Genomic DNA, 21964 nt, shown 5'->3' with positions numbered 1-21964 from the left:
GTAGGTTATGTCTGGAAGAAGGGCAGCATCAAGAAGCCATGCCTGAGCCAAGGGGCCGACCAAGATGCAATAGTATGTAGAAGGTGCGACACGCATGTTTCAAACAGAAGGTGCGGCAGGTAAGGTCCAGCATGGGTTCAAGAAGCAATTCTCCAGGTGCTCGGTGCGCCACCAGTCAATAAATAGCTAGGGTACATTACTTGCGATGCGAATTAATGATGCGATGTTCAGATAACCAAGCGTGTGCAAAAAATTGGTGTCTGAAATATTGGTCTGCGATTCTATAGCCGTTGGATCCCAATGCAGAGCTAAATGCCAGTGAACACTTCTTTTTATTCTTGTCAAAAATATCGGAGTGGTTTTTGCCTGCAAAGGGCTTGGAATAGTGGCAAACCCGGGATGTAATCTCACATTTATTCTGCGGTGGGTCAATACTGCTCTGCAAGGTAAATAGAGAACACTGATTCTTAAATTTTTCAACATTGTAGCGATGGTGAAGAAACAGACCATTTCAAAACTAAGTCATGAATCTCATTTTTTTATTGGGCAAGCTTGCACCCAGAAAAACAAGATAGTTGCATTAGATCATAGATAGGTACTAGCACAGTCATCAGTTCTCAAAATTGTAATCTACAGATCCAGTGTGTCGAGTATTTATACGACTCGTCGAACACTCCTGCCTAATCGCTGGTGCTTGCGTACATTCCACAGTGTACACCACTATTCACGTTGCATCTGATTAGACAAGATTCTTTCGCTATTGAATTATATAAATTAATCACATTTTAAAGGTTTCGATTCATGAATCCGCATCTTTGTAACAGCGGTTAGCCGGTGAAAAGCGGTCACCTGAAAAGGGTTAACTGCGTGTGCGTGTCAGTTAACCCCTCTTATAAAACATTATCCCAATGTGGCAAACAGAATGTGAAAGAGAAAGAAGTACACACAGAAAAAAAGAGCTGACAAAACAGGTTAAGAATTAAAGTTTCACAGTTCATTAGCCTGCACAGACTGTCTTGAGACGCATTACGTGAACTCCAGGTCATGAATCATGTCCCTGTGATTGAAAAACATTGTTGAGCACGACCATATAGTCCAGTGCACCAAGACGTTGAGCGGAGTATTTTGTAAGGCCTGAAATAATGTTGCAGTAGCGTCTTGCCAAGTCCACATCGTCGTAATGCTATCCAAACCTAGACACGGTCACCGGGCTAGCATTCTGCATAGTATTGCCGAAGATTGTAGTGCCAGCTGTAGGTCTGGTTCTTGATGCACAGGCAGGCAAGCTGTCGGGCTTCTTCGCACACAGAAGGTTGGTGCCGACGTCGACATTGTCATTATTGCTGACGTTCTAACACATGGAATCAAGTGTCGTCGCCATGTTCCATCCATAAACCAGCTTGAATGGCATCATCTGCATTGTTATGAATGGCATCATCAGCAACAGTTACGTATGGAAGGGCGGCATCCCACGTCTTGAGTTCTGTGTCGACACACGTTGCAAACATGTTGGCAGTTGTATTATTCGGGCGCTTCGCAAGACCATTCATCTGCAAGGCCTGTGGTGGCTGTACTCCAGGATCTGTTGTGCAAGCTCTGTCGGTGATGAGGACTCTGTGGAACCACATTGTACCGGGATGCTCCCGACAAAGAATTTCATCGCTTTGGCCACACTGCTTTTAAGCAGGGCTTTCATTTCAGCGTACTGAGTAAGGTAGCCATGGTGACCATTTATTTCCTAATGTTGACGCTGGAAAGGACCCAAATAAGCCTTATCTTGATCTGCTGAAACAGTCGGCAAAGCAGTTGAATAGGCTGCAACAATCCTGCTGGCCTTGCTGACAGTCTAGGCATGCCTTGATATAATGGGCGACGTCAGTGGTCAGGTGCTGCCAGTATTCTCTTGTATCCTTGCGTGCGTATGGCAGAACTCAAGGCGGCCAGCAATTGGATCGTCATGCAGGGCATGTAGAACCACTGGCCGCAGCACCTAGGGCACAACGAGAAGTTAGTTGATGCAATCTGGTGACAAGTTCATTGCATGGATGTCATTTTCCAAGGTAAACGAAGACAGTCCACATTTAAATACCCTAAAGACAAAGTACTTGACAAGCCTTCTTAGTTCCAGGTCTGCTTGTTGCTGTTCGGCGAAGTTCCCAGAATAAAAACTTTATGTATTGACTTAACTTTCATAATCAAAGACGAAGTGTTGCATCGCCGTCATGCTACACGAGAACTTGTTCTGCCACCATCTTCTGATAGCAATAGCGGTAACACCAGCTAGGCTGGCTCTGACTGCTGTGAACGCCGGGAACAAGGTTTTTGTTTTGTATGTGATCGTACTGTGCAGGCAATTTTTGCCCAGTTTTCTTGGAAAAGGTGCTTGCTAGAATTGAATAGACACTATAATCATTCATTGTGAGCTAGCATTTTGGCTTGAAAGTCTTTCTTGGGAAGGCCGAAAATGGGCATATTTGGTGGAAGATTATGGTGGTTAATTTTCCCCGCAAAATTATCAGTGACAGTTCAACTGGCACCACCATGACAGACGCTATGATGTCACTATTGGGATCAGGTATGTTCATGCCAACCAGTCAAGTTTGAATTGTACATTGAGGGCCGATTTCAGGATGGAAGTAATTAGTTTGGGCTCATAGACATATATGTGCTTGGACCTTCAATCCGAATCAAATTAAATGATCGAATTAGCTGGAGTAGAATTAACAAATGTCTACTGTATTAGGTCCACGGTATCAGATAAATTGAGTGGTATGCCTGGGTTGAGTAACAAGCTGAGATAACCTAAATGAAGAGGGGTTGCCAAACTGGCTGGCACTATTATTTTTTGTCGAAACAGAGCCCAGTATGGTAGCGTATATAAAGAACCATGCATGCCATGCAACATAGCCGAGTCATTCCAGAGAGGATTCGCTAGTGTGCAACTGAGCACAGTGACCACTGCCACATGCGTCCATATCTTTGGCTGAAGAAACGTACACTCGCCAACTGAAAAAAACACAAAATAACAGGTTGATGTTTCGGCACCCAATACGGGTGCCTTGTTCGCAATGAACGACTGCATGGTGGTCTTTATTATATATGCGTCGGAAGATGTAATGCACTTGCGTACAACTCGGGGAGGGGACCCCGTGTCTGATTTATCGTGTTAGTAGTAGATTGTACGCAGAATGATTCAAGGAGCAATCGGGATGATAATTTCTTCTCTCTTTCGATGATGGAAGCCGAATGTCAGTTAATACTGTGTCCTGTCTTTTCATAATGTTCTGCCAGGGCGCTGGAAACCGTGTGTCCTTTGGCTACATCATTGCAGTGCTGCTGTAGCCTTCGTTTAAAGTTCCCCGTCTCGCCTACGTAGCACGTGTGGCAGTCCTGGCAAGGAATTCTGTAGACGGGATATTGACGCGATAGCGTTTAGGGCCCCATGTCGCAGAAAATGCGGCATCTGCATTGGCGCCCGCGGCCGAGAAAATCATCCCCAACCACGTTTAGGTATGCCACACCATTTTATCATTAATGTTGCTCATACCTTGTCTTGCATTCTTGGCAAAGCTATTCCTCGGAATGTCATGAAACAAAACACCCACAGCGCATGCCTTTGATGTTATATCTTCTCAGACTGAAATATTAGAAGTGCGAAACAAATAGGGAAACCCGGAAAATGATGCAATTTCTTTGGCGCGGTTGTGCACTATCTTCGGGATCGGCCCACGCAAGAGGCCGCGTTTCCACCAGAAAGCTCGCCTACATGCATAGCGTTCGCCGCCAGTGTTTGCCAGTAACCATTACGGTTGCATAAGCTGCAGTCGTCGGGAACCGTGAGTAGCAGTCAGGGATCTTGAATGCTGTCACGTTCCACTCTTAAAAGCGAAGCTTATTTTTCTTTTTTCAGGTGGTCTTTGACTTGGACGAGTTGTTTTAGCTTGCTCAAAGGGACTTGGCAGATTTGTACTTCGTAACCTTTGAAAATTCTTGACAGTGACTCGCTCACACCTTGTGCATAGGGAAAAGACACCCGTTTACTTGTTCTCATCGGCCTGAGATGGGGTTCAGCTGCACGCTTTTCTTAAGTCTTTATAAACTGGCCTGGGTAGCCATTGCTGAACAAGTCCTGTGTCACTCTCAACTCAACTCTGCATGCATCAGTAGTCGAGCACATTTGGAATGCACGGGTGAACAATGTCGAGGCAACAGATCGTTTGTGTCCAAGTGGATGGGCCGAATCAAAGTGAAGATATTTCCCTGTGTGCGTTAATGGTCGCTTGACTTTCCTTGACATTGAAGTCATGCGCACTGCATCCGGCCTTTCAACAATCGTTTGTTAGAAGCCTATGCACACAGGGAAATATCTTCACTTTGATTCGGCCCATCCCCTTGGAGACACCTCGTGAACAGGCATGGTGGGCGCCCACTTCTGGAAGGTGTTTTTACAACATAGGTAGAGGGTTGGCCAGTAATACAATATTACTCAGTGATAAAATGATGCTCGCTGGGATAGCGTGGTGGCTTTGGCATTGTGCTGCTAAGCCAAAGGGCACGTTATCAAAAACCCAGACGGGGCGGCAGCATTTCAGTGGGGGCAAAATGCAAAAACGCATGTGTAACGTGCGTTAGGTGCATGTTAAGAATCCCAGAGGGTCAAAATTAATCCTGAGTCACCCACATTGACATGCCTCATAATCATATTGTGGTATTGGGTGGTAAAACCCCAGAATTTCAAATTTTTTATGATAAATGGATGAGGCTTCTTGTTTCTGGTTCCGGAATGACGCTACATATTTTAGTAAACAGGAATGAGCATGAAGTGCGAATTTGTTGGGTGGGTTTCCTATGTGGTATTTCTGAATGTTACGATTTATTTAATCCTACGTATTGTTTGTAAATTGGCAAATGGAATTGTCACGACTTAAACTGCTCATTTTGATTCTTCCAGAACTTATCATCATATACCGTACTTTCCATTCCTGTATAATACTGGTATATTCAGAATAATCACACATTAGAGAATGCATTTCTAAGATCTCTCCTGCACCCCTTCCCCCCCCCCCCCCCCCCCGCCCATTCTTTTTGCTTCTATTTAACTAGCAACTATGTGCGTGATTTTTTTTATCTCTGCACACGTGTAATATGGTGGAGGGATACCATTACAATACAGCGAGTTTGGGCCAGTTCATGCAATGGATGCTCACGTGAGCAGTATACTAGCCACATGGCAAGGCAGACGATCTGTGTGCCTGGCATTGGATTGGCCCTGCTTATGCCATTGGTCAAACCATGGACTGCAGCAAGTCCAACCTGGCCATCGCCTTCCAAACTCATTGAGTGCTTGTCTTTAGAAAGAAGCACAGGCATAACAAGAATGGCCTAACTGATGATTGATCTAATGACACAAGTCGATGACGCTGCTGCACACTTGGCATGCCACAAGAATCCTGTGTGCATGCAGTGCAGAGTGTTCTTCATTTTGGCTGGATGCTGTTGTGCATGCCTTAGCAGCTTATGATACTCTCCAAGGCATTTCATGTGACACATGTGACAACTGGTGCCTATCTTTACAATCTGTTCTTTCTTACTTATGTCTTATATTGTTGTTTAAAAAAGAAATGTTATAAACAAGTGTATTTAAATATTTAAAGCCATGCATTCATTCTTGGTCCTTATTTGATGTGAATTCCACAGCCATAATGAGTGGCGTGTGTGCATTCTTCTCAGGCAAGGAACTACATCCGCAGCCTGCCTGTCATGAAGAAGAAAAACTTTGCCGAGGTGTTCCAGGGGGCCAATGAGAAAGGTGAGGCACTAGGCTCAAATGGCCTATAGTATTGGATAGATAGTTAGCCCACTTTAATGACCATTTGAACCCAGTGAAAGCATAGGGGAAACAAAGGCACTTCTTTGTTTGGTAGTGTGATGTAATAGTTGTTCAGCACGTATGTCTGTGTGCAGTCAAGTGGTAATGAACGTCAGAGATGTGCCAACAGATGTAAACCAAAATTTATATAAGATGATCAGAGTGTAACAAAACAAGCAATAAACACAGAATACAGAGAGAAGGTCACTAAAACAGACACGTGTCTACATTAAGTACTAAGCACAGTGTTCGAGAAAGGAGCAAAAACGTCTCACTGGTTCAGTCCCGATGGTGTCGTCAATCAGCGGTAGATCGCTTGAGCTGTTGCGACGATTTCCATTTGAGGCGAGCTAAGGCACGATGACGGTCATCAAATGAGGCAGGCGAAGGCCCACGGCGGCAATACCGTGGCCAGCGCACTCGAACGGGTGGTTTCCAGCTCCACAACTCCAGGTGCCACCTCGAGCAAGAGGCGGCCTCAAAGAAAAGGCCTGGCCTCGCCCCCAGCCTTAAGCTGCTCCAACAGGCAACTACGAGCAGGCAACGGCCAGGCCTACTCCAAACAACGTCACCTCAGGCGCCACTGGTGCTGCCAAGTGCGGACTGGCTCGCCTTCTGTTTCTTCTTTCTTCATTCTCTTCAACACAAATTCAAAAGCTTCAAGAGTTCTCAGAACGTCCACATTCACATAAACGACACTCATAAAGTCCTTGCACTACAGTAGCAAAAGTAGTACTAGTAACAGTTTATTATGTTTCATTATAGAAAAAAAAAAGGAAGGGCATCGCAGTGGTCCCACTTTCCAGTTGTTATCTGAACGTTTTTGCAGCCATGAAAAAAGGGCATGGTAAAAAGTGAGAAAGGGTAGAAACAATTTATAAACAGCCACATTACTGAAGTTTATGATTAAAGTGGTATACATAAAGAAAATGTGAATTGTTGCATAATTGCGAAATAACTGGAACCGACCATAATATAACACTTCAGTCCCACCGTGATAGATGGTGCACAACTTGGTGCATGGTGGTAAACATAAATAAATGTAAAAGTATGTGTGTAACCTGATCACCTGAAACAATAAATACACAATACCTGGACATCTCTTCCTTAGTATATATATCATCTTCACCTTATCATCAAACTTCATGTAGGATGGACTCCATAGTCAGCAGGGCCAACAAGTGCTTGCCTTCTCGCATGTTCCTCAGACTTTGTAAAACAGTAATTTGTTCAAAGATGCAATATGCCACCTCAGCTTGTGACTCGTTTTGCAACAGTACAACTTGCTCATTTGAAATGGTCCGGAGTGTACAGGCAGTCACATCTCCCCACAAGACCTTTCACTGGTCTTTCATTAACAATGCAAAGGTCTTCTGCATTCTTTTTTTTTTTTTTGCCAAAACCGACAAAGAACGCGTTCCACTGCAGGTCGCTGAGACAGGGTCCTGGCAAGGCCCCTTTTTTTACGTTTGTTTTGAAGCGAATGTGTGCATTACATGTGAAAGGTCCCCTCTCCGTGCGAAACTCTCAGAATGTTATTGACTTTCTAGTGGTCAGTGAAATTGCTGAGCCTCTGTCTGTCTTTTCAGTGACCGGTTTTATTCTATGTCAGAACCAGATCTGTTCAGAGCTGTCTAAAATTTAATGAAGAATCTGGCCCAATGTTTTTAACTTTGCGCTTTTTTCTATTGACAGCTTTCTTTAAATCCTCAGATTTTATTTTCCTCCACTTTTATCACCTTTAATGATGAAACTCTTATTGAAAAGAATGGTGTTTGTAGTGCCGTTTTTATGTGATCTGTGTTTAGATGAATGTATTAAAAGCATAAATGCTGAGATTGACAAATCCAAACTGGTGAGAATTTGTAAGTACGTTATCTGGTTATCTTTATTATCTTGTTATATTTAAGTTGGGTGGTCTTGATGTGGGTGAGACACTTCCTGTAACAAAGTCACACACAACTTGAGGAATATTGCATTGCGTTACAGTTTTTCTGTCGTATTTTTTGCACCATGTAAGCTCGCCCATCTGTGCAAAAGTGTTTCTTCATGTGGAACCATTTAAGCCGGAATGTAAACAGAAACATGCAAGTTTCTTTGATTGTGCATTGTTTATTCGATTCCCTTCACATGCAGAAAAATGTACATAGGTCAGTCTAGGAAAGATTAGGAGAGGCCATATCATTGCGTGCAATGAACGTGCAAGCCTCACCTCAATGAAGTAAAATACGACTGCATGTGAGTTAGGTGAGGCATTTTTTTTTTAAATCAAACAACACATTGCTCATTGGGTCAGTACTCTGTCGATATCTTTGTATCAAGGTGAACTTGATTTTCCGGATTCATTTTGCTAAGGGTCAACCCACATTCTACATCCATAGGGATGGTGGTATACATGTACCAGCTTTTCTAATAATGCTTTAATTGAGAAGGTAGTGACACCCTCCTATGTCGTGCTGCTTTCTATCAGCGTGTCGGAACAGAACAAAAACAAAAATGAAAAATAATAAAAAACTATATTTTTACCAGAACGAATACGTAACCGAATCATTATTTTGTTTTGGAGTGAAATCGAATTATATTCTATCGGTTTTCGGTTTTAGGGGAAAGTCGACAATCCGAAACAACCGACGTCAGGCAACGTCAGCATAAGCGCGCATCTTGGGCAGGGATTGTGTGAGCGATAGCCAGTCGAGCGCTCCACTAATCTAAGCCTGCTGTTTGCAGCACAAGCTGATCGGCATCGTAACAAAACCGAGGGCTTGCACGTTGAAGAGCTTATCGTTTCGTTTTCTATGGGTACAGCACTTTTTTACCTAAGTTTTATCGTTAGTTTGTTTGTTTTAAGTTCGTTTTATCTGAACAGCGGTCTCGCATTTTGGCGAGTACATTTGATAACGTGCTGTTTTCTGAGATCGTGCTCGGTGCCTTGACTCAAGGCAGTGAGCATGATATCAGAGTTCATAATTTACTTATTGAGAAAAATAAATATTATGTTTTTATCGTTACTTTGCTGCAAAAATGTTTGGGTGCAAATCAAAACCAGTGTGAACCGTTACGGATCATTTTTTTTTTCCTTTCCGCAGCAGAACTGGAACGGAACTTTCTTCAGTGGAATGAAACCAAAACCAGAACAAAAGCATTTCATTCCAGCACCCTGCTTTCTATCATGTCTGCACATCAACTAGCGCAGCAAAGCATCTTGCTGTGCCGTATATGCACTGCCTGTCCCGCTGCCTCAAAAAGTACAGCCACCAAGTGCAGGGTTGCCATGCTGTTCTTTGTGCAATATGATAAGCTGGCTTGTATGTACCGAGTCATAAAAGCACACAGGGCCTCTGTGCTCAAAAAAGCATGTCACTCCTTTCGTTGTGTACAGTACAGGGGTTATTTATAGCATCCCCCTGTCATGTGACAAATGCTACATTGGCCAGACAGGTGTAACTGCATGCACGCGATTTTCAAGCGATGGCAACGAGGGACAGGTTTTGCCGTGGTGGAGGGCGATCTGTCGCTTGCCACGTCGGCGATTTTTGGCCAGCCAAACAATATTGCTTGTTGCCCGGCAGTCCACGCAGTGACATTTACAGGCGTGATTGTGCAATAACAAGGCAGCAACTAGTCCGCCCTGGTCCGATCTGAATTCGCTCTTGCAACTTGCGCTCTGTCGTGACATTGAGAAATAGTGGTATCAGCCATCTCATGTCAAGCTGAGGGCAAGGTATGGGCACGCTCTTGTCATTATTATCGAGATCGGTTGTTTGTTTTGGCGCTGTTTGGCCTGAGACGCCACCAAGAGCTGCGAAAGTGTTTTAAGTTTTTCTCACTATGTGGCACCACGGCATTTTACGCTGGTGGCATGGAGCCGATTTCCATTGGGGATGATAGCATATTAAAGCTAGATCTGTGTTGAAACGTTGACCTCTGGGTACGTTTGAGATTACCCACCATGGTTGCGTAGTGGCTATGGTGTTGGGCTGCTAAGCACGAGGTCGCATTTTACTTCATTGAGGTGAGGCTTGCACGTGCATTGCACACAATGTTATGGCCTCTCCTAATCTTTGCTATACACATCTACCTTCCAGTTTGACCTATGTACATTTTTCTGCATGTGAAGGGAATCGAATAAACAATGCACAATCAAAGAACCTTGCATGTTTCTGTTTACATTCCGGCTTGGTTCCACATGAAGAAACTTTTCCACAGATAGGCTAGTTTACATGGTGTGAAAAATGTTACAGAAAAACCATAACGCAATGCAATATTGTGTGTGACTTTGTTGCAGTAAGGAATGGTGTCGCATCTTTTCTTTAGTGGAGCATGTTCCTATGTGTCATTTTTTGGATTAATCTTGTCAATGATCAACTTGCAATTTAATTTTTTTAACGTTTGAGATTTCTTTACGAATGCACAGTAGCATTTATTCAGACAGCAATATAAATATGTCGTACTCTTTTTCGTCATGTCGCGTTCATGTGGTTGCTCCACGGCGCAGGGTGTGCATCTCGCATCGCTTGAATATTGTGTGGACTGAAGGAGCATCACCGGGATCTTTGGCAGATCTCTTTTAGCGTTGCCAATTCACACCTCTATTTCACAGCACACATGTTATGGGAAAGTATACGGGTGGAAAATGCAGATGAATTCTTGAAGCACACAGCATTAAAGAAGAGTCCAATAAATGTACCGTTGAAAGAGTGCAACCATCTGCATTGAAACTGGTGTGCCACACATCTGTGAGGAGTGACTTTACGCGTGCACCATGACTCTAGGTCTGCTGCCGCATAAGCTTTGGTCCTCCCTCTCTTTTATTCTCTGAATGTTTCTCCCGAAGTGCTGGAAATGCATGAGAATCCCAACGTTATCTGTATCAGCTATCTGCCATAAGCCAGCATGATGACTGACTGGTACAGATTGACATTTGCTGCTGTTAGCCACAAACATGCCACTGCAGTGAATGAGAAATTCCCATGCCTGGTGTAGTGATAAGATCAAGGCTCCTTTTTATGGCAGTAAGATTTCTTGAGTGAGTGTGGTGTGCAGACGCTTTACCATTAATCTGCTTACGGTGTGTGATGAAACAACCACGCATTTACAGCAAGAAACCTAGAAAAAATTTTGTTGGGATTATATGCTGTCTTCATGCTGCTGCTGTCTGCAGAGATGCCATTTGGCTGCACCATCAGCGCTACGCTCAATCGTCTCGGTGGCAGAGCCTTGCACAAGCATTGTGCGCATGCACGCTTTGTGGAAAGTCCTTCCTGCTGCATGTATGTCTGAGCAGTAAAGTTCAAGCTAACGTTTTCTTCACTGACCAATGGCGACGATCGGCCTCAAAGTCGTGGTGCAACTCCTACAATGCCATGGGCAGTGCTCAGCATGCCATCATTGTGAGACGCCTGCCAGGGTGCCTTCTGCCCAGCAGCCTTGCATTGTGCCAACATGGCGATGGCGCATTTCGACATCGTCTGCTCTTGTTACACGTGCCCTTCCGATGCGGCACATATGCTATGCTAGTAAGGCGCCGTTACGTTCATCTGAGTAAAACAAACGTTTGCGTGATGGAATAGCAAACTTTATTCCAGAATTAAACCTGTACAAAAAAAAAAGAAGAAAGAAGACGCAGTTGTGGACACGTTTGCGTGGAGTACTGAGTACAGTAGAACCCCGCTGTTACGTTTTTCGCGGGACCGTAAAAAAATAACGTAAGAGCCGGGAAACGCAAGAGCCAGGAAACAGGAAAAATTGAGAAATGGGAGTAGTGTTGAACTGCACACAACATTATTTTAATTCTTACGTGCGACAAAAAGTAGTTTCGCCCGACAGCCGAAGTATCGATTGCGATGAGCTATACAAAGTAAGAATAGTAGATTTATCGTCTGTATAAACTTGTAAACATTCGGTTATTAACTAATTAACAAACATGGTGTCGGCGCCCACAGGCAAACATGAACACATCACACTCGATGAGCGCGGACGCACGCAGTTAAGCGTCGCTGCAGAAGCGAGCGAAGTGACCTTCGTGCTGTTGTCTATCGCTTCAACCCAAACTGAGCGCCGAGAACACGCAGCACGCACAAAGCCACGAGCCGCCGACGCACCTATGCCTACACTGCATAGAATCTGCCCCCACGCAGATCGCTTTCAAGATACGGCCCGCGGGACCGCGCGCGCGCCGCCGCGCAGTATGATGCCAGAGCACAACGCTGCCCGCTACCCCCCCTCGCTGGTGCCTCGAGCGCAACGGAAGGAGGCGCGCTTCCTCCCTGCTTTTCTTTCGCGCACGAGACGCGGTCGTCGGCTCCCCTCGCACCCTTTCACTCGCACATTCAGCATACGGCCGCGCGGGTTCCCTCGCACGCTTTCACTCGCACATACAGCATACGGCGCGCGGCGACGTATGCTGTATGTGCGCCGCGCGCTGACGTGTATGTCAGCATACGCGCGCTGTATGTGCGCCGCGCGTATGCTGACGCGCGCCGCGGCGCGCGGGGACTTTATACGGAACATCTATGAGCCAAAACCAATTTTAGGGCTGCAACGCGTCATAGACATCATCTTTAGATAGCAAAAGCGGATATCAAAGGCCATACTTTTGCTGGCGGAAACCGAAAATACGTAATAAATGTCGCCCCCAGCACTTTGGGCGGCCAATGCCATCATCAAGCAACCAAGCCAAGCGACATGAAAAGTCAAAATGGCCGCTCGGGCCGGCGTGGTGTGGCAGTTCGCAACGTATGATGCGGGAACGGTCCCACAGTTGCGACGTAACAGCGGGGTTACCAATGCATTGGGTTCTATGGGAGCTGTGCCAGGAGCGGCCGAAAACGACGTAACAGCCGGGAAAACGCAGCACCCGGGAACGTAACAGCAGGGTTCTACTGTATTAGTATTTTGTCAGCTGTGCTCTCGCGGCCACGATGTCAGACTGGCTGGTGGCAAAGGTGGAGCATGCCACCAGCCTTCTGTGCCGAGCGACTGCCGTCAGCACACAAGCACGCTCCGGCATGCCAAGCTTGCAGTGCCCCGCTGGTGCTGCGGGGAACCACAGTCCCGCTCATGGCAACCGGAAGCAAGAAATGCTCGAAATGCTCTCACCCTCACGGTATTCAACAGCTTGCTTCCACGGGTGGCGCTGCATGTACCGGTGGCCACGTGCTAGCAGTGCCACGTTTCAATCCGTGAGCACTGTACAGTGTAGACCACTTATAACGTAAGTCGCCAGAGTCGCGAATATCTGCACTATAAGTGGTACCGCACTATAACCAAAACAACGATTTTCAAGCCCTGCACGTATGCAAAACATGAGTAGACCATGCATGTAGACACGCTTTGTACTATCGCGCGCACATCGCGATTACATTTTTATCAGTGAGCTGGCGAAAATATAATCGCGATGTAGCCGGTGCTCTTCAAGCTTGATAGCTTTGCACCGAGTCAAAACGAAACAACTGTTTGCCGCAACCGCTGCAGGAAAAACCGTGACCGCTATCGACGTGATTATGAATGGCGACTTTGCGGTGCTGAAGGCACGCGCCCGACGCACGCACCGAGCCTGGATGAATTAACTACCATTCGCTGCAACAACTGTAGTCGAAACCGCGGTCGCTATCTATGCGATGATCGATGGCTACACAGTTTCTTAGGCACGCGGCCGACGCGCGTACCGAGTAAAAACGAAACTACTGTTCGCCACAACCGCTGCGGAGAAAACCACGACCACTATCGACGTAATCGTGGATGACGACTACGCAGTTACGAAAGCCCGCAGCCAACACGGTGTTATGCGCGGCTGTAAACGCAAGAATACAGGCTTTAAAGACACAAATAGGCTCGAAGCGTTCCCATAGAATAAAGAACCAACGTTCCGGCATTGCTGTCATTCACGTACGATTTCAACTGATGGCTGTAGCCATGCGGACTCCGCCGCTTCGTTTCGGTTGGATGCTAGCACCATTCTTGCTCTTTTGCGTCGCACATTTGCGGCGCTCCTCGATCACCGAACTCCTAAAGTAGTCAGAATTAACCGATATACGCCCAAATAAGTCTGAATAAACGAGCGTTTGATTGCATTGAACAATGCATATGCCGGCCGGGACTAGAGAATGAGTCCGAATTAACGAGGGTCGAATTAACGAGGTTTTACTGTAGCTCCAAAGTAAATTTTCGGAACACTGCTTAAATTGACAGTGTCGCTCGTGCGATATCTGCACTTCACGACACACATCGCGACGGGTGCACAGAAATTTTTCATTTTCATTTCATTTATTTACTCTCAAGGCTGTACAGGCATTACAGGGAGGAGTGGCAATAAAAAAAGAAAAAAATGGCTAAAGATGCAGCACATGATCACAGATAGCCGACTTGAACACATCATGATCTCTGATAGTGATGATGGAAACGGGAAGGTGATTCTAGTCGTGACTTGTTTTCGGTATGAAGGCTTCGAGGTATGCATTGCTTTTACACTGAGGCACCCCAACCTTCATTTGATGATCAATATGGGATGACAAATGGCTCGGAGGCAAAAAAAAGTGTCATTTTTAGGTCATTATTAGTGTAGTATATTTTATGAAACAGGCATAAGCGTGAAATTCGACATCTATTAGAAAGGAGAGGTAGGTCAAGATTTTGCTTCATGCGAGAAATGCTGGCTAAGCGATAGTAGTTAGCAAGGATAAACCTAGCTGAGTGGTTTTGAACCGATTCTAAGGACTGTGTTAACGAGCTAGTTTACGGGTCCCATATGGGTGAAGCATACTTGTGTTTAGAACGCACGAGTGCTTTATATAGTAGTAGTTTCAACGGAACGGGAGCGAGGCGGAAATTCCGCCGAAGAAAACCAAGGGTACTGTTAGCTTTGTTAATAACATGGTGGATATGTTTCTGCCATGACAGGTTATTCGTGATATGGACGCCTAGATACTTGTAGCTGTCGACGAACTGAAGAGGGCAACCGTTAAGTTCATAGCCCTGAGAAATGGACTGGTTAATTTTTTTGAGACACCCTCATTGCTTTACATTTGTTAATGTTTAGTTTCATAAGCCATGTATCACACCAAGAAGAAATTTTATTTAGGTCAGATTGAAGAACATAGGAGTCAGACTCATTAGAAATTACGAGGTACAGAACACAGTCGTCAGCAAAGAGCCTTATATTAGAAGTAACAGAATCAGGCAGGTCATTAATATAAATTAGAAAAGAAAAGGCCCAAGGACTGACCCCTGAGGAACACCGTATGTTACATTGCAGGATATAGAGTCATGATCATTAACAGAAACGTGCTGTGTTCTATTCTGCAAGAAACATTCAATCCATTTAAGCAAGCTACAATCAAGAGGGAGTGCGCTAAGTTTCAGTAATAGTAGTCAATGTGAGACGGTATCAAAAGCTTTTGCGAAGTCAAGGAAGATGCAATCAATAACTGAAGCTTGATCTAAAGCATTAGTAAAGGTTAATAATTGAGTCTCACAAGAATAATTTTTATGAAAACCATGCTGCTGTGACGCAAAAAAGTTAATATTAACTCGAGAAAACTAATCAGGTTGCAGTAGATTATGTACTCTAATAACTTGCATGGAATGGAAGTTAAGGAGATCGGCCGGTAGTTTAGGGGATTATGAATATCACCAGACTTGTGGACTGGAATCACCTTCGCCATCTTCCAGTCGTCCGGTAGTGTTGAACTCTGTAAAGACTGAGTAAAAATATACGACAAGAAAGCAGATGAATATGCTACAGTACTCTTAAGGAATTTGTAATTTATGTTATCAACACCTGCCGATGAGGAAAGTTCAGCTTTTTAAATGAAGTTGTATATGCCATCAACGTCGATCAAAATCGGCTCCATCTCAAGGAACGTCACGTGCGAACGGTGAAGTATCTATTAGAGCGTCAGAAACAGATAGCGAAAATGCGTTGTTAAAGGCCGTTGAGCAAAGCTCACGGGGGACAGGAAATCCAACGTCAGTTTTAAGAACCATTTCTTTAGGTTTGCGTACATTGATAACGTTCCAAAACTTCTTAGGATTAGTTGTGAGCAGATGTGGTAGTGTTTCAGAAAAAAAGTAATTTTTGGCTGAGCCATTTTATATTCAGATGCGATAGCTACGTAGGCAGCTTTTGCTTTGGTTTCCCCAGACAGCTTGAAGCGTCGAAAAATGTGTTTTTTCTTGTTAAGAAGCCGTTTAAAACACACGTTAAACCAAGGAGCCTGATTGCATGGAGATAATAGGCGAGTTAGAATATATTTTTCAATTAGTGTTTCAACCTTGTTTTTGAATAGGAGCCAGTTTTCAGTGATAGACCTTTCCCAGAACTGTAGAAAAAAGAAATCGGCAAAACTTTGTAACTCGTTATTGATAGAGAAAAAATCTGCTCTACTGTAGTCACGAATTTTCTTACAGTATTTTAGACGCTGGGGCGAGCGTAAGGGAATTGCAAAATGAATCACGGAATGATCGCTTAAACCAGGTATAATTGATAATGAAGAAATTGAATCAGGAGATGTGTGAAGACGAGGTCAAGGATGGTGACAGAAATTGCAGCGACCCGGGTAGGCTCTTAACAAACTGGGTGAGGCCAAAGGTCGAAGATATATCAAGGAAGGTTGAACATTGGGATGAGAATAGAGTCACTGACGGGAAGTCAACAGCCCAGTCAATGCCGGGGAAATCGAAATCACCGAGCAAGAATATTGGTGCTTTTGGATGTTCAACAATGATTTGGTTAAGACAGTCAAATAATTCATTGCAAAATGTGGATGTAATATCAAGTGGTCTATAGCAAGCGGCAAATATTATGTCTTTGTTATTTATGTGAATACTTAAGTAGGATGTTCTGGCGGGCTAGTTGGTTCATAGCTTTTAGACGTTTTATATAACTGCACGAAAAAACGAGGACATACGAAAGAAACACACAACACCACGAGCGCAGACTGCCAACTGTTTATTTCTGGAAAAGCAAGCAGCATATATTTCATGCAGGATCCTGAACACGTGCCCGCATTGTCACTGTCACATGTGCCGATAAACATAAAAAACATGTATGTCCTCGTTGTCCTCGTTTTTTCGCACAGTTATACAAAACGTCTAAAAAAATATGTGAATACAACAGCACAAGAATTAAATCTGTGAAGGCACGTGCATATAAAAAGAGTTAATATCATGAAAGAGCGTAAGTAGGTAGGTAGGTAGCGCTGTGTCTGCGTCGTACCTCTGTGTCTCGTCCCTTTTCGTGCTCTAAAAAAGTAAAAGTCAGTTAATATCAGATGAAACAGCGATCAAGGTCCCACCGCCACATCGTCCTATTCGGTCATTTCTATAAATATTGTAAGCCTTACTGTACTTGAAAAGTTCAGGATTTTCAATTTTATCTGAAAGCCAGGTCTGGATTAAAACAAGAATATCTGCATTACACGTGTTGATCAGCGCAGACAGGGCATTGCGCTTATTCATGATGGAGCGGATGTTAGTGAACAGCACAGAGTAATCGTTATCATGCTTATTCTGTACGGCCGTGCGATGCTAACTCGAAACAGGGGATGGGGTATTCGCAGGGAAATTTATTGCGCGGCTGCCTACATTACCGCTGGCAGTAGCAATACTGTTTTGCTGAAGCTCATAAACAGTATCGGTTTGAGAGCAATACACGTAGCATGTTTTGTTGATGAACAATTTGTTGTACCTTAGATGATACAATTGACTGGAGGACTTCCCAAGTGCAATGAACTTATTGCTAGTCATTCTAGTTGCCCGACAGAAGTCTTCTTGAATGGATACCCCGGATCCTTTCAGCTTCTTCTTTTGTGTTAATATGTTTTCCTTCACTTTAAATGATGCCAGTTGCACTACCACTGGTTGACATTTGTTATTTACAAAGGCACCTAAGCGATGCGCATGCTCAATTCCCTCTTCGGGTTATTGCAGCGCAAAAATTTGCACAAGAATTGAAGAAGCTCTTTTTTCTGTTTCCGTCCAAGTTTCAGAGGTACTATCTGCGATACCATAAAAAAATCAAGTTATCTCTCCTTGACCTGTCCTCGAAATCGTCCAGACGAGATTGCACCGATGCATTCTCACTTTTTATGGTTTCGGTAATGATGCCTCGGATATGAGCAGGTTCCTGCTGAGTTTCAAGTGCAGCAACTTTCTCCTCTGCGGACGCTAATCTGGCATTCATGCTTGTAACACGCTCCTCAAGTAATTTTTGGTTGGCTTTCACTTCATTAAGACTTGAGATTAGCTCAGCATGACGCACATCCATTTTAGTAGCAAGAGAGCCTGGCCTCGAGAACCAGGTTAGTGCTACAACGGGGATCAGGGCCAGGGTTAAGCTCAATGTCTCCGGACATCACAAGCAACTTTGTAACATATACACAGTCGGTAAATAAACACCACAAAATGTCCGGGCATGGGACGAGCAGCAAAGCGCGATTGCTTAAGCGCTTACAGTAAAGGGAAGTCGAGTTACCAACCTGGATGTAAATGAAGAATGGTCGCAGCAAGGACTGCGCTATGGCTGCTATCCCATGCCCACTGACGAGGGTCGTGATCGTTGGCCTATTTATATGCGCACCACAGGGTAACGCATACGTCGATGCCGTTGGTTTGATGAAAATATCCGGTGCGATGATTCCGCTGACATTTCTGGCGTGTGCAGACGAAGAAGGGAACAGCAAACCGCCGCTTGATGCAAAGGTCGGGTTTTCAGCAAGGTAGGGCGCAGTACAGGCTCCGTCGGATGGGTTCCAGGTGCGAACAGGAAACGGCCCGATTAGTGGAAGAATCTGGATGTAAAAGAAGAACGGTCTCAGCAAGGACTGCGCCATTGCTGCTATCCCATGCTGACTCGAAGCCGCGTTCAGTGCTAAATGCACCGCTGATAAGCAGCTGAGCAAAAGGTTTCCCCGTTGCCTAGACAACCTATGGCTGCATTTTTTTCCGTTTGTTTGCTCCGCGTCTTATGCTCCTCCGCAGCATTGCCCTCGTTGATCTCTCCCATCAGTGGGCGCACCTTGTTGAGAAACGTGCTCGCTGCCGTCCTTGGAGGCGAGATTTTCCCGCAGAAGCCGCATTATAACCGGTATTTCGTCTCACGCAGCTGCACCGTAAGCAATATGCGTATACATGGAGTTCTATGGGAGGGTAAACGGGAGTCGGACAAGGCCGTGTTGTAGCCAGTTCTGCACTATAACGTTATAAGTGGTCTATACTGTACATAGTAACAGTAAACTAGCCCAATTCATCGCTCTGCTTTGATTTTGCTCAGAAGGTGCATGCATAAATCTGAGGTGCCGAGTATCCTCTCTGACCTACCAAGTTTCCTGTTCAATTGTGCCAAGACATTTCACAGCGATATGCTAATAACCAGAGTTATCCAAGAATCAGTAAAACTTCATTTGGTACATAATTCTCAACTTGAACTTGCAGCGCAGCGCCAGTGTGTGTCGTATCTTCCTTTTGTGGTCCGTCTTAGCTGTTTGCACTGTAAGTTTGTTTATATCCAAGAATCACCTGGTTAAAAAAACTAATTATCGTGGAAGTTCTGTGTTTACTTTCAGCATCCTAACTCTATAACCAAAGGCCTCACATCAGTGACGTCATCGATTGCTTACATGTTTGTGATCTGGTTATTGTGATCTGGTTATTGGCAAATTCACATGGATCCAGCTCACAAAGAAAAGATGGCTTTCATTACACTGCAGAGCGTTGAATTCAACATTATGCCATTTTGTTTGTACAATGCCCTCACAACGTTTGAAAGATTTATGGACGCAGTTTTTCGAGGCCCAAAACAAGACATTTGTTTATGTCCCTGGACAGATGTGATCATTGGCCGAACATTTGACAGACATAACCATCGCCTTGACGTTACACTTGCCTGTCTGGAGAGAGCTGCGCACACATTGAACTCGAAGAAATGTCATTTTAGAGAATGTGAATCACTGGTTCTGGGACACGTTGTAGACAAGCATGAGATTAGGCCAGACCCGCAGAAAGTCATCGCTGTCAGCAACTTCAAGCAGCCGCAGTCTCTCCAGAAGCTGTGAAGTTTCCCGGTCCTCTGCTTTGTTCCCAATTTTGCTGATAAGACGTATGTGCTGACTGACTTGCTGCAAAAGGACATCCCTTTCCACCTGATTGTGGATCAGCATTTTCGCAGCTAAAGTTTGTGCAGACATTAGGGCTGGTTTTACGCCAATGTGATCCCTCTGCTCCCTCAGAAATCCATACCAGTGCCAGGTGAATCAGTATTGGCGGCGCGCTGATTCAACGTCATGACAATTCTAACCATGGGGTCACAGATGCAAGCCGTTCATTGAGCAAGGCTGAGTGCAACTATACAGTTACAGAAAAGTCTCGCAGTCATTTTCGCCGTTTACAAGTTTCGTCTGTATGTCTGCAGCTGTCGCTTTTCAGTCATCGACCACCACCCTCTTTATTGCTTGGTCGGCCTACGGGACCCCTCTGGCCGCCTAGTGTGATGCGCCCAGTGTTTACAAGAGTTTGCTTTTGTGTATGCTACAAGAGCTGTAACCACCACGCTGCCAATGTGCCGCTGCCAATGTGCCTTCCTTTACCCACGACTGAGTGTGATGCTGACAACTTCAATCAATATCTTGCTGCTACTGACTCCCCATTTCCTAATCATGCCACTTTCAGGGCAGCACAGCACGACGACTGTAGCTTAGCTCTGCTAATGAACATGCCAGCCAAAGCTGTTTTGTGGTCCACAACGATCTCCTTTACAAGAAAAATTTGGCCGGCCAAGGAGCCCATCTGCTTCTCTTCATTCCACAGACCTCGCGCTCCCATGTTTTTTGCATCATGCACGACGACATAACCTGGAGTCGCATAGGCTTCGCCAAAACGTTTCCACAACATGGAAAAATATGTGGGAGGTTGTGAGCAATGCGGATGTCATAAACGCCCAACGACTATGTCACCCGGACGTCTTCATCCTGTGCCACATCCCGATTCTCCCATTAAAAATGTTGATGTCGACTTTCTAGGCCCGTTTCCGCGTTGAAACTATGCCAACCAATAGATGCATCAATCACCTGATGTGCTAAGCACTATCTGCTGCAGCGGCCTTGCCTGTTTCGCAATTCTTGCTTCGCTTTGTAATCCTGGACCATAGTCCTTCACGCATCATAATTTTTTTTATTACATACTGCTGGCCTACTTTTGAGGTCTTAGGCAGGAGTGGGAGGGAGCAGGGATAGAACATAAGCTGAGTACACAAAAGCAAGGGAGAGGACACACGCAGAACACAAGAAAATAATTTTCTAGGAAATAATCTCAGGACAATTTACGAAGTAATGACAATTGCAGTACAGTCGCGAGCAAAAGTTTGGAGACCACGGCATCAGCAAAAAATGCAAATATATTCAAGCACAGCTCCGCGGCCTCGAATTGGCTTAATACGTTGTATTGGTCAAACACGTGCACGTAGGCGTACGCTCTTCATTTCAGCCGGAATGCCCAGGCTGCGAAGAAAAAAAAATTGTAGGACGCTTAAGCTTCGCTTTTAAGAGTAGAACACGACAGCATTATGGGGACCCGTTCGCATCGCAACGCGCAGCTGTAGGTCTGGTAGAAATGCTAGAAAAGGGGTTTGTGTTTGAGTTTCCTCGTAGCAGAATTAGGGTTTCTCGTACATTCAAATTACAATCCGACACCGAAAGGTAAAGTCGTACTTTACCATTTTCCTGACGGATTTCACTGTGAGAAATTCAATTTTTGTTCACCAAAACCTTGCACCACGTGGAGGGCCTACGCGGTCAAGGTTGGGGATGATTTTCTCCGCCACACGCATCGCACGCCGACGCCGAATTTTCTGCGACACGGGGCTCTTAACGCTGTCGCATAAAAAATACAATTGTCGCACCTTTGGTCTACAAACTTTTGCTCGCGACTGTACATAAAAAGGGAACAAGTGATACAGAAGCCTGTAAAGTAATGACATTCATGGTTTGTAAAACCTAACAATGGATACAAAAGAAAAGCAAGAGTGCACGAAGCATGCACATTTATTCTAACACGCAGATGTCAAAAACAAGGAAGAAAAAGCAACAGCATGCAGGCAGATGA

General features: G+C 44.9%; 1 protein-coding gene across 10 annotated transcripts in view; it reads left to right on the top strand.

Annotated features, from left to right (window-relative positions):
• Nucleotides 1-21964, top strand: part of LOC119431015 (mitogen-activated protein kinase 14A-like) — a 398975-nt gene that overhangs the window by 299375 nt on the left and 77636 nt on the right. For all 10 annotated transcript variants that reach the window (XM_049656879.1, XM_049656873.1, XM_049656872.1 and 7 more), the window contains one exon: nucleotides 5731-5809. In XM_049656879.1, coding sequence (XP_049512836.1) covers nucleotides 5731-5809 — 79 coding nt within the window. The remainder of the gene's footprint in view (nucleotides 1-5730; nucleotides 5810-21964) is intronic.

Source organism: Dermacentor silvarum, chromosome 10 (genome assembly GCF_013339745.2).
Source record: "Dermacentor silvarum isolate Dsil-2018 chromosome 10, BIME_Dsil_1.4, whole genome shotgun sequence".
Taxonomy (NCBI): domain Eukaryota; kingdom Metazoa; phylum Arthropoda; class Arachnida; order Ixodida; family Ixodidae; genus Dermacentor; species Dermacentor silvarum.
The sequence above is the reverse complement of the archived record's forward strand: the minus strand, read 5'-3'. Positions and strand labels throughout refer to the sequence as shown.